General features: G+C 55.4%; 1 protein-coding gene across 3 annotated transcripts in view; it reads right to left on the reverse strand.

Annotated features, from left to right (window-relative positions):
* The window catches only part of ASTN1 (astrotactin 1), a 205,026-nt gene that overhangs the window by 8,947 nt on the left and 183,004 nt on the right, over nt 1-13,075 (reverse strand). For 2 of the 3 annotated variants that reach the window (XM_054038231.1, XM_054038230.1), the window contains exons 17-22: nt 11,958-12,226; nt 11,158-11,291; nt 10,302-10,453; nt 8,440-8,575; nt 6,562-6,662; nt 346-529 (exon numbers count right to left, since the gene is read on the reverse strand). In XM_054038231.1, coding sequence (XP_053894206.1) covers nt 346-529; nt 6,562-6,662; nt 8,440-8,575; nt 10,302-10,453; nt 11,158-11,291; nt 11,958-12,226 — 976 coding nt within the window. Of the gene's footprint in view, nt 1-341; nt 530-6,561; nt 6,663-8,439; nt 8,576-10,301; nt 10,454-11,157; nt 11,292-11,957; nt 12,227-13,075 lie in introns of those variants that run through there. The other variant, XM_054038232.1, reaches the window with a different exon arrangement.

Here is a 13,075-nt window from a genome sequence, read left to right on the forward strand (position 1 = left end):
AGGAAGTCACATCAACAAGGGTTGAGTTGGCCAGAGAAGGTTGGGATAGTGGATCTCACCCTCTGTTTCTGTATCCTCTACAACCACATCCTATGCAGCCCTAAACCCAGTCTGAAACTCTCCTTCCTGGGGGGGGAGGGGGAAGTGCAAATGCCACGGGCCCTCCTCCACATCCGAGTCCTCCCTGGGGCACAGCAGCAGTGCAGCTTGTAACTGCAGTGAGGCCTGGATCTCATTTTGGGCCTATATGTGCCACAATAATACAATCTGCCAAATCTAACCTTCCTAATGGTAATAAGTCTCAGGCAGAGCTGCTACGCTAGCCGACACAGCTATCAGGCTTACCTGGGTCCTAATTCATCTTCACACCGCCATGTGAACTCCCCGAAGCTCTCGTAGTGCTGGTTGTAGTGGTAGAGGACCCGGTGCAGGCTGGGTGAGCCCAGGTCCAGCAGAGTGTTGTAAGCTGTCTGCTGCTCTTTGCCGCTAGTGTAGCCATTGAAGAGATTGTAGATCTTGTCTGCTATTTCTGGGTAGGATGGCAGAGAGGGCTGTCAGTGCGTTTGTCAGACAGAAAGGAAATGTAACCTCAAACCAGGTCAGATATCAAGTAAAGAGCCCTGGGGCAAAATCCTGAACCCACTGCAGTCCAGAGCAAACTCTTACTGACATCAATAAGGCCAGGATTCCTCCCGGGTGTCCTGGAATTTATACCGTGTCACCAGGTCATATTCTAGAACAGGGGTAGGCAACCTTTCAGAAGTGGTGTGCCGAGTCTTCATTTATTCACTTTAATTTAAGGTTTCGCGTGCCAGTAATACATTTTAACGTTTTTTTAGAAGGGGTCTCTCTCTAAGTCTATTTTATATAACTAAACTATTGTTGTATGTAAAGTAAACAAGGTTTTCAAAATGTTTAAGCAGCTTCATTTAAAATTAAATTAAAATGCTGGTCTTACGCTGCCAGCCTGCTCAGCCCGCTGTGTGGGGGCTGAGGGGTTCAGGGCAGAGGGTTGGGGTGTGTGGGGGTGCAGGGCAGAGGGCTGGGTGTTGGGGGGACTCAAGGTCAGGGCAGAGGGCTGGGTATGTGTGGAGGTGCAGGGCACAAGGCTGGGTTGGGGGTGGTTCAGGGCAGAGGCCTGGGTGTGGGGGGGGACTCGAGGTCAGGTCAGAGGGCTGGGGTGTGTGGAGGTGCAGGGCACAAGGCTGGGTGTGTGTGGGGGTTCAGGGCAGAGGGCTGGGTATGTGTGGAGGTGCAGGGCACAAGGCTGGGTGGGGGGCATTCAGGGCAGAGGCCTGGGTGTGCGGGGGGACTCGAGGTCAGGTCAGAGGGCTGGGGTGTGTGGAGGTGCAGGGCACAAGGCTGGGTGTGTGTGGGGGGTTCAGGGCAGAGGACTGGGTGTTGCGGGGGACTTGAGGTCAGGGCAAAGGGCTGGGGGGGGTGCAGGGCAGAGGGATGGGTGTGCCGGGGTGGGGAGGTGCAGAGCAGAAGGCTGGGGTGCTCAGCTCGTGGGGGTGCTCCCAGCCCCCTGCCCTGAACAGCTCCTGGCAGGGGGCTGGGAGGGATATGCCCTGTTCCACCCCCTTCCCCCAGGCCCGTCCCTACCTCTCTCTACCTGCTCTACGGAGCAGCGAGCACGCTGCGCTCGGCTCTGCTCCTCTGGGAGGAGGAGGGGCCAGAAAGCACCACGTTGTGCGAAGAAGCGGGGGAGGAGGGAAGCTTGGCTGCTGCAGGACCAAGCTTCTGCCTCCTGCCCCCGCAGGGGAGAGTGGTGGCCGGGACCCCTCTCCCACCACTCTCCCCTGCGGGGGCAGGAGGCAGAAGCTTGATCCTGCGGCAGCCAAGCTTCCCTCTCCCCCATTTCTTCCCTAAGTGTGGTGCATTCTGGCCTCTCCGCCCCCTCCTCTCATCGGGCAGGCAGCGTGCCACTCAAACTCGGCTCGCATGCCGTAGGTTGCCGACCCCTGTTCTAGAAGGAGGGACAGTGGAACATACAGGATTTCCCAGACTGGATTAGATCTTTGGTCCCTCTAGTTCAATGGCATGTCTCTGACAGTGGCCAATACCAGCTGCTGTAGAGGAAGGTGCAAGGAACCCCGTAACAGGCACTTATGAGATAACCTGGGCCCAGGTGAAGATCAATACCGGATTTACAATGGCACCAGTGGCGCTGGGCCCATGGTTGAAAGGGGCCCCAGCGCACTCTTCTCCACCCCCGCTCTCTCCTGTGGGGTCAGAGAAGCTTGACGCTGGGAGCTGCTGCGGCTCCGTGGCAGCCTCTGCTGGCAGCCTGGCTCCGGCCCCACCCCTTTCCCCAATGTGCTACGTTCCCTCCCCCTCCCTGCCGCCGATCAGCTGGATCAGCCTTGCTGGGGGGAGGAGGGAGACGCAGCATGCCGCTCTGGGGAGGAGGAGGAGGAGGAGGAGAAGAGGCGGGAGCCAGGCTTCTCCCCCGCCTCTTTCCCCAGCGTGCTACGTTCCCTCACCCCCCTCCCTGCCTGCCACCGGTCAGCTAGATCAGCTTCTTGCCAGTGGGGGGGGGAGGAGGAGCAAGCCGCAGCACGCCGCTCCAGAGAAGAGGCGGAGGTGAGGCCTTGGGGAAGGGGCTGGAATTGGGGCATATACCCCCTCCAGCCCCCTGCGTGAGCACCCCCCGACCGCAGCCCACCCCCCCAGCCCTCTGCCCACCCTAACCCCTGCACCGCCCCAGCCCCCTGCATCCCCTCACCCCTCCAGCCCCCTGCCCTGACTTCTGCACCCCCCCACACACCCAGTCCCTTGCACTGCCTCACACACATCCAGCCCCGTCCTGACTCCTGCACTCCCCTCACAGCTCACCAGCTCCCTGCCCTGATTCCTGCACCCCCCCACACCTCCCCAGCCCTGACCCCTGCACCCCCACACCTCCCCAGCCCTGACTCCTGCATCCCCCCTTATGCTCCCAGCCCCCTGCCCTGATTCCTGCACCCCCTCACACCTCCCCAGTGCCCTGCACCCCATCACACACTCCCAGCCCCCTTCCCTGACCCTGCACCCCCCACACCTCCCCAGCCCCATCCTGAGAACCAAACAGGAGCTGCCCCAGGTAAGCACTCCACACCCCAACCTCCTGCCCCAACCCTGAGCCTCCTCCCTCGCCCTAGCTCCTGGCCAGACCCCGCACCCGAACATTTTTTTACAATATTTGGAAAGATCATTAAGTGGTCTGTCGAGACCCTCCGTGATTTTCAAGTGGTCTGTGGAAAAATAAGTTAGACTACAAGAACAATCAAGGTACCTCCCTTTATTTTCATTTACTTGCTATTACTTATGGGAGGAGGATGAAGAACAAAGAATGAAAAACGGGGCAGGAGGAGAGAAGAGAGAATGTTCTTTTTCTTGACTGGGTCCCAAAGAGGAGCCCCAGAAATGAAGCTGAGCACAGGGCTGGGGGGCCCTACTAACTCTAAATCCACCACTGGCTGTCACGTCACCTGGGCTGGGGATACTCCCAGGGCCGGTGTAACCACTAGGTGAACTCGGCGACCGCCTAGGGTGCCAAGATTTGGGGGTGCCAAAAAGCAAGTGCCCCAAAATTTTTTTCTACACTACAGTGGAGTCACATCTTACACAGGGGTTAGGTTCTAAAGTCACCGCATAAGAGGAAAATTGCGTATAGTGAAAATTACCATAAAGTACAGTATACACTAGAACAGGGGTCCTCAACTTGCGGCACGCATGCCAAAGGTGGCACGCAAGCCAATTTTTTTTCTTTTAAATGGCAGGCTGCGGGTCCTGGCTGCCGCTGAGCCTGCTGCCGACCTGGGGTTCTGTTCACTCAGCTGGCAGTGGGCTCCTGCCAGCCACCAGCCCCGCTCAGCCTGCTGGGGTCCCAGCCAGCTCCGTTCAGCCTCCTGCCGGCCTCGGTGAACAGTCTGGGGTTCCGTTCACCCAGGGTTCCGTCCGCCGGCCTGGGGTTCCGTTCACCCGGGGTTCCGTCCGCCGGCCTGGGGTTCCGTTCACCCAGGCTGGCAGGAAGCTGAGCGGAGCCGGCGACTGGGACCCCAGCTGGCAGCGGGCTGAGGTCCCAGCCGCCAGTCCCGCTCAGCCCGCTGCCAGTCTGGGGTTCTGGCTGCCAGCTCCTTGCCAGTCGGGGTCCCGGCCAGCGGCGCTGCTTAGCCTCCTGCTGGCCTGGGGTTCCGTTCACCCAGGCCGCCAGGAGGCTGAGCGGATCTGGCGTCCGGGACCCCGTCTGGCAGCGGGCTGTGCAGGCTGAGCGGAGCCGGCGGCTGGGACCCTGGCTGGCAGCTGAGTGAACGGAACCACAGGCCAGCAGCAGGCTCAGTGGTGGCCAGGACCTGCAGCCTGCCATTTAAAAAAAAAAAAAAGGTCTGCTTGCTTGCCACCTTTGGCACGCATGCCGTAGGTTTAGGACCCCTGTTCTAGTGTAGACAGTATATACTATGTGTACTGTGTGTACTGTACTTTATGGTAATTTTCACTATATGCGATTTTCCTCTTACGCAGTGACCTTAGAACCTAACACCCGCGTAAGATGTGACTCCACTGTACTCATTTTTGAAAATTTATAATAAGCGATGCTCCGGGGGGGTTGCAAGATGGAAGTTTCACCTAGGGTGCAAAATATCCTTGCACCGGCTCTGGATACTGTGTCAGCAGATCCCCACAGTCTCCAACCTACCTGGGCAGTACAGCAGACATGGCCCTGCCCACTAGCTCCTCTCCACTCCCTAGCCCATCCACCACTTGCCCCCCACCCTTAAGGCTTAGCCCTCTTACTTTTAAAAATGATTGCTTGCCCCTCTCCCTCCCCTCAGGCTTTTCTGGCAGCCCTATTGCCAGGTATCCAGTTTTAGACTGGAAACTCCAGTAGAAAATGGGACCTGAGTGTCTGGTTAGCAGTGCTGACTGGAAACTAAATGTCCGGTTATAGGAGTAACCACATTAGCCTCCGCTCCTCCCACTCCCAACACCCACCCCAGAGGGCTGGAAGAGAACCTCTCCTGCTGCTGTGGGAGGAGGGGCAGCTCAATGCAGAGAGAGACAAAGAGAATGGGCTAGAACCAGGTAGGTACCCGCTCTATGTGGGCAGGGGCAGGGACGGGAATCCTGTTTACCCCCTCCCCAGCCCTGCTGCGCTTGCAGTTTACTCCTGATCCCTCCCATGCTCCAGAGACCAACCCTAGCTCCTGCCCCACTGTGCTTTTACTCCTGGCCCCTTTTACAATTATTCCCGGGGCGGCCCACAAATGTTTGGCGCTGGGCCCAGAAAAAGTTAATCCGGCCCTGGTGAAGATGCCTCCTAACCCCCATCACTAAGGCTGGCTTATACCCTGAAGCAGGAGGGTTTCTATTCCTGTCGAAGCTCATGGACTCTATTTTTTTGTACTAGCCGTAGACATGGCCAACCCTTTGGGAACTTTTCTAACACTTCACCATCAGCCTGAACAACCAACGGCAAGGCAAGTTTCCATCCACTCACCCTCCCATCAGCTTCAATCCTAACCTGGAGGGACTCCAGCTACAGTTCCTGCAACCATTCACACCCTGGTCTCTCTAGTGAATCAGGCTTCCAATTACTGCTGGCTCTGGTGCTTGGTTTTCGGGCAAGACACCACACTCTGAGAGCCGTAAATGGACGATGCTGTCTATTGGGGCAGCAAATTATTGCTGTAGTAATGGGAACGGGGCCGAGATCTGATGCTTGGGAGAGGCCAGCTAACCGACAGCCATCATGTGGGAACCACTTGATTACTGCTGAGTGGGATCTGAACTGGTTTATTCAGAAGAGTAGGGCTGTCACCCCCATCACCAGTCATCCCATCCCATACTCAGAACAATACTTCCCATCCAAGCAGAATGAGATGTTATTTTTAAACAAACACACTCATTCCACCTGCACAATCTAGATGTATTGACCTGATTCCCACTGCCTCTAACAAGGTTCTGTGCCGGCATGAACAACAGAGAAGCAGCCGTGCATCCTCAGGCAATAATTACATCAAGAGCCTCCAAAGTCCCCATAACCTTTGAGATCAGATGCATGGAGCCCCAAGAGGGTGCTTCGTTCTCATCACGCTTTATCGTCATTATTTACTAATGCAGTGCTGTAGGTAGGCATGGACAAAGATGACAACAAAGGCCCAGAACCTCAGAGATGTTTAGGTGCTTAGTTCCCATTGAGGATCTGGGCCAAAATTCCTACCCCAAGGGTCTTGCAGTCTGAACCAGACAGATAACAGGCTGGATCTGAGAAGCTTCAATCCAGATCCAAACACCACCAGTGTTTATAGGGGTGTTCAATTTTGGAGTTTCAGGTGCGCCCATTACAGAGACGCCAAAAACAACCAGGATCTGGATTCCACCCAACTTCAGGGCCGTTTACACCCATGGTTTGGCTTGGGCATCTCTCTTAAATTAGCCCAACAAAAAAAGAGTGGGGGTTCGCCTGCTCTGTGTTCTGCTTAACCATGCTTTGACAATCCATTGCAGTTAAGTCCAGCATGTCAGACCAGGGCTTTGCCGGGGGGAGGGCACCCCCTTAAGCACCCCCACTGTTACCTTGAGCCTTCACATCATCTACCACTGGGCATGGGGTCTTGACCGTCACATCACTTGACCTGGAGCGTCTCCCCGTGTTATCAACTCCCCAAAGCGTGAACCTGGGGGAGAGGGGAGATGTTATCACAGCACGGAGACGATGGACAGACTGGGGAATCTGGAGCTCACACATGCAGGTGCACACGGCGGACCCCCATCAAGAGGAATGTATGCAACTAATTGCCTAGGAGATAAGGGGCTGGCCTACCATGCACATCACTTCGCTCTGCTTGACACAGGTGCCCCAAACTGGCCTGTGCTGCTTTTCCATGCAGACCCAGTGGGAGGTGAGAACTCAATACAAGAGGCTTGGCATCCCCTTTGCAGCACAGTGACCTCAGGCTAGTGCAGGCAGCTCTCTGCTGGGGCTGGTACTCGGGGCATTGACAGCCCTGCCAATTCACAGAACCCTGGCGCATGATGCAGAGCAGAGCCCCGGCCAGCAGCAGGGAAGAGCCAGCTAACATACGAAGAGCCTGCTGTCTCCATCTGATGCCATCTGAGGTGCTCACTATGCGTAAACTCCACCCTGGGCCCAGCCTTGGAGGAGGTGACAAGGAAAGAACAGAATTACAGCAGCCTTGGTGCGACCGCATCATAAGCCTCCTCCATTGCAGCCAGGGGAGTGGGGCTGTAGGTAAGTCAGGCATCAGTCCAGGCGCTCAGTGAGAGTCTACATCCCATGTGGACTGGAGTCATACTGTGGGCCTGGCAGAAGGTGAGGCTGCACAATACCATCAAGCAGGTGTAAGGATCTTTCCAACGCTGCCACGCGTAGCTGCTGCTGGGCTTCAATCTCTGAATCTACAGATCCACGGAACCCGGCATTGCCATCAGCAGCTGGGCCATGACTGCAAATGCGAAATAACCCTCCAGTGCAGGTGAGGGGGATACCCACATGCTGCTGTGCCTGGATTCCCCTCTCCACTGGGGGGATAAAAAACCGAGGGGGATGCACCCTTCGCAGCCTATGTAGGCGCAGCTCCTGGCGTACACCAGGGGCTCCTTGCCCCTCATAACCTCTCTGTGTGCCGCCCTCCACCCCAATCTATTTCAGAGACTCCTTCGTCCATGGGCTCTGGGTGCCCCTCATTACTTCCTCCCATGCCAGGGTTCCCCATTCTTCCTCTGCCCATGCCAGCTGCTCTGTATGCCCCACATCCCTAATCACGCCAATCTCCCCCACCCCGTTTGCCAGGGGCTTTGTCTGCCCTTTCCCCCATGCGAGGGGCTGTGTTCCCTCCCACTCCCCTTCTTCCACCATTATTCCTTCTGTCTGGGAGAAGAATCATTCAGGGTGTAAGCATGTTAAACCCTAGTGGTAGGTAGGCACAGATGAGATGGGTTGGCTTGAAGACATTAACAGGTGCCATCAAACAGTTCTTTGGTCTTCAGACACCTGCAGAGGTGCATGAAGCTGGGGCTGTGCTGAACTGCTGATGGGGTTCCATCCATTTGTCCCCATTTTGGTTTCCCCATTTTCCCCAAAATCAATAGAGTTCTGGCCCTTGAAGTCTCGAACTTTTTCCGGACTCGATCAAATGCAGCATTCAAGAGTTATTGCGTCACCGACAGGGAAATGCTGTCCAGCTGAGTGGACAGCCCTGGCAAGCTTAGCCAACACGGTGGTGATGATAATTTAATATTTGTGTATAGTTCCAGGAGCACATCCAGCATGAACCAATAGGGGGGTGCTTGCCACGCAAGAGAATGGAGAATGAATGCTCCCTTTCTCCAGGCCCCCTAAAAAGATGAGGAGAAAGCTTGGGAGTAGCCAATCAGAAGCGGCAGTGTTACACACGAGGTTGGGCGTAGCCAATTAGAGGCAGCGTCACTCACGTGTAGGTGGTGTCAGGCTCCAGGCAGCGAATGATCAAGGAGATGGTGGTGGACAGCTTGTCGGGTACTTGTGCCGGCATCGCACAGGGGGATTTGGCTCCGGAGATGATGTCATCCACCAAACTCAGCACTGTCTCTAGGGAAAGAGGGGAAAAGGAGATTTTAGGCAATTATCTTCCCATGCCCCAGAACCTAAGCAGGGGATGATGGGTGAGGAGAGGCTACAATGGGTCACAAGACTGGCCAACTGAGCCCAATACCTAGTGATGGATCAGACATTTCCTGGAGGGTCAGGAGCAATGAGGAAAGGACCTTGTAACAGGCTGACTATTGGTGATTTGGAGTGATGCATCGTGCACTGCCTCCCGTGTGAGATTAGCCAATTGGGAGCTATGAAATGGGAGGAAATGGATTGGTGGGAAAAGTAGGAAAAATGTTTATGTTGCTCTTGTGTCCTGCCTTGACCCTGAGCTGCAGCACACGATCAAGGCTCTTAGGCCGGTGACCTCTCTGCTAGGGGGCAAGTGGAAGTTCTATGGAGCTTTCGAGGAAAAGCCTTAGTGTCCCCGTTGCAGACACAGAAATACAAATAGCCTCACAATCACTGGGTCTCCAGCCTAAGAAGTGAGGATGGAGACTGGTGTGATTGTGAATGAAGGTTACTTGCCTGTAACCGGCTGTTCTTTGAGATGCGTGTGGTCCCTATCTGTATTCCACATGTGGGTGGGGATGCATGCCTTGTGCCCGAGGCTGGAAATGCTAACAAGTGGTGTCCGTTGGCCCGCACAGTTCTCCTTGTCCCCCAGACTGAAGAAATAAGAGCCAGTGCAGGTTGACACCTCTCCGGTTCCTGTTCTTACCACGAATCCAGTAGGATCGGAAGCAGAGGGGAAGGAGGGCGGGCAGTGGAATATAGACAGGGACCACACATTTCAAAGAACCTCCAGTTACTGCTAAGTAATCTCCACTTCTTCTTCGAGTGCTGGTTCCTATGTGTATCCCATGCGTGGGCGGTGGGCAAGTGTATTCTGTCAGGAGGAGGGTGCAAAGATGCTGGTAAGACAGATGTGTTGAAGCATTGCAGTTCCCACGGCTGCATCCGCAGCCGAGGCCCGAACTGGTGTGTTCTGTTTTGGGAATGTGTGACTGGAACTCCAGTCTGCTGCTCTGCATGTGTCCGGTAATGGTACTTCCTGCAAGGATGCTGGAGAGGCAGCGTGTGCTCTGGTGGAGTGATATGTGCTAATTGGGAGCACACCATGATGCACCCAGGAATCCATTTAGAGATTCCCTGAGAGGATATAGCTCGTCCCAGTGACCTTTGCGGTATGGCAAGAAATAGCCTAGGTGATTTTCTGATAGATTTGGTTCTCTGCAGGTAGAACGCTAAGGAACATCTGAGGTCGAGGGAATGAAGTCTCCTCTCCTGAGCAGAGGCACAGGGTTTCGGAATGAAAACAGATACATGGAGTTCAGAAATAACCTTGGGGAGGAATTTAGGGTGCAGGCTTTCAGACCAAGAAGAGACGGATTTCGGAATGCTGCAAGTAAGTGAAAACAGGCAGCTGTTTCCCCCAATCCAGCAAAGTATTTAAGCATGGGCTTAAAGTTGAGCCTGGGCTTAAGTACTTTGCTGGATGGGGGCCCACCCCCCACCATTGAAAGCATTCTGCTCTTGATTTCACCCTTTGCTACCAAGCCAATGCTGCAAAAGGCAGAGCTGTGATGAGTGTGTTCCTCATCCAGCCAGGAATGAACATTATTGGCTGCCAGTGCCACCCCACCCCCAGAGCAAAGGAGGAGCCCGAGCAGAGCCCAGTTCTGGCTGCTGCAGGAGAAGCACCCTCCGTCACTGCCCTCACCGGTCTCCACTTTGGAATGATCCATTCGGTCGGTGATCTTCTCCTGACGGATGAGGTAATCGACGATCTGCACTCCGATTGGCGGCTCTGAGTGCTCCCATTCCAACACCACCAAGGTGCTGCTCGGCTCGTGCACCGTGGAGAGCCGCAGCCTGAGGAAAAGGGAAAACCAAGGAGGGTCAGACCCTGTGAATAGGCAGCTCCCGCCTGCCCCTAACAGTGCCATTCTTTTCTTCCCAACCCTCTTCAGTGTGGGGCTGGCTCCACCCATTGCTCCCTCTGAGCTACTGGAGACTCACTGTCCTCACAGGCTGGGTTATGCCCTGTGCCTCCCAGGAAGCAGGGCTGTGAAGACACGATCCGTAGGGTGGGGGGCAAAGGTGACCGGTGGGAGCCTTGCATGGCTGCCGGAAGCCCAGAATAGCCAGTGCACAGAGGTCAGGGACAGCTGCTTCCCCTCCTCATCCAGCCCATCCTGTACCTAAGTTGCTCCTGCACTGGGGAGGAAAGCTGCAGCACAAGTCAAGCCTGGTGTAGTTTTCATTTGTGCAGACGTCCCACTGATTTCTGAGACTGCCCAGCCCTGCCTGGGGAAGGCAGCTGGTTTCAAGCGAGTGCTGCTGAAACCTTTATGCCACACAACTCCCCCGCACGCCAGAAACTCGTCACTCAGGGTCAGGGATCAAGGCCTTCTACAGGGTGGAGCGGGGGAAGCTTGAGCTGCTGCCGCCACCTGGCTTCCAGCTACACGCTGATTCTGGGCCTCTGGCTCCGGCACCTTGCACCAGCACCGAAGTCCCCTTCAAGAGGAATAATCTCTGCGGAGGGGGGTGAAATCAGCGTGGGAGAGACGTACACCGGGTGTGGGAGGGGTGCACAGGTTGGGAGCCCGTCGGCGCCAAAAGCACTCGAGTCGCACCGGCACCAGTCTTCAATGACATCCCCACTCCCGGAACACCACAGGGTGCTCATGGTGGCCTCCTGCAACAGCTGAGATAGAGAAGGAGGGTTAGGGCCAGGCAAGCAGGAACGGCACCCCACCCTCATCACCCGCTGTGCCGCTGGTATCTGAAACCCTGTAACTTTCTGTGCATGCCGCTCCCCACACAGCCCTGAGCGCACTGCCAGCAGCTGGGAGCTCTGAGACCTCCTGGCAAAGAGGGGACACAGAGAGAAGTCAAAAGGGATGGGGGCCATTCATGGGGTGGGGCAGAGGCGTTCAGCCTTCACCCATCTGCAGCTGGTTTCAAGTGGTAATTGCTGAGCCAGGCCTGGGTCTGTTTACTCCCGCGCATGCTGAATGGTGGCTGGTGCTCTGACCTGATAAGCTGGATGGCAGCGTGCCAAGTGCCTGGTCACTATGGTGACCTCACACAGCCCCGCCAAGGCAGATGCCTGTCTCTGGGACGCTCTCTGGCAGTTCCTCACCACGTGCTACACCCCTTTAAGCTGTACTTACGTGCTCCACGTGGCAAACACCAGGCTGGCTCAATAAGGAGAGGTGGAAAGGCAAGTGGCAATGCTGCCAGCCAGCCACGCCACACAAGGGCTGTTTGTCATTCCAGGCCTGTCAGAGTCATTCGCTGCTAATAACCTCAGCTCAGCCAATCACAACCCTGCCACATTCTACCCCTCTCTCAGCAACTGGCTCCTCACCCTCTGGGTTTGGTTGTTGGTGACCAGCTCATAGATGGGCGCTGCTTTGGTGACCTCCAGCAGAATTGGCTCGGCTGGCGTGTCTGGGCTTGAAGTCACATGGCAAAGAGGGCATGAGGAGGGGCAGCGGCCTCTGCTCTGGCACTCCATGCGGACCCCAGCTGCCATCCGCTTGGTGCCCGACTCCGACAGGCTGGTGATGTATTCGGGGAAGGTGAGAACCTTGGGGTCCCGCTCTCGCTCCTCGGACTCGTCAGAGGGGGAATTGCCTGTGAAATGAGAGAAAGAGAGGGGATGGGAAATCAGGCCAACCCATAATGCCCTCACTTGTTCTCCCTCTACAGCCCATGGCTCTTCCAGTACCATAGATGGCCACACTTCACTTCATAGTCAGGAAATACTGCCTGGTGATTAAACCAGGGATCAGGCATCATGACCTCTGAGTTCCTTTCCCTGCTCTGTCACTGGCAAGTGACCTAAACGTCTCTGTGCTTCCATTTCCCCACATCCTGGCCTCCGGCTGCGGGTTTGCTTCTCCGGCTGGCCTCCACGCTGCTCACACGCAGAGCTTGAGTCCCCAGGCTATTTGCAAGTGGACTGAATTCCATCTGCAGTGACTGAAATCTCCACTGGCGGGAGCCTCTCTCCTGCAGATGGGGCGGGGGGGTGGGGGGGCATAGTAAGAGTAAAGGTTTATTCTGGCTTCCACTTGGACCTGCTTTTACATCCTGAGAACTTCCTTAAAAATCCTCCTTTTGGGGTGAAACGTTCCATGCTTGGTCTCAAGCCCAGGAGTAATTCTTGTTAGGTTTAAGGGAAATCCTTTTAGCCCTTTGTGGATAAGAGCAGAGTGAAAAGAATAGATGTTTTTCAATTTAAAACATTACAACTTTTTTGAGGGGGGAGCATTATAAATTCAAAGCAAGCATTTCATCAGCTCTCATTCCACCCACTAGAGGGCAGTGTAGCACAGAGTCTCCACATCATGCATTTCACTTTAGGCTTTTATGTAAGACAACTAGGAAGACCTGATCCAAAGCCCACTGAATTTAAAGAAAAGGAACTTTGGATCAGGCCCCTCCTTTGGAAATTCTGGCATGAACCTCTCTGGACCTCAG

The sequence above is a fragment of the Malaclemys terrapin genome, chromosome 8 (assembly GCF_027887155.1).
Source record: "Malaclemys terrapin pileata isolate rMalTer1 chromosome 8, rMalTer1.hap1, whole genome shotgun sequence".
Classification (NCBI taxonomy): domain Eukaryota; kingdom Metazoa; phylum Chordata; order Testudines; family Emydidae; genus Malaclemys; species Malaclemys terrapin.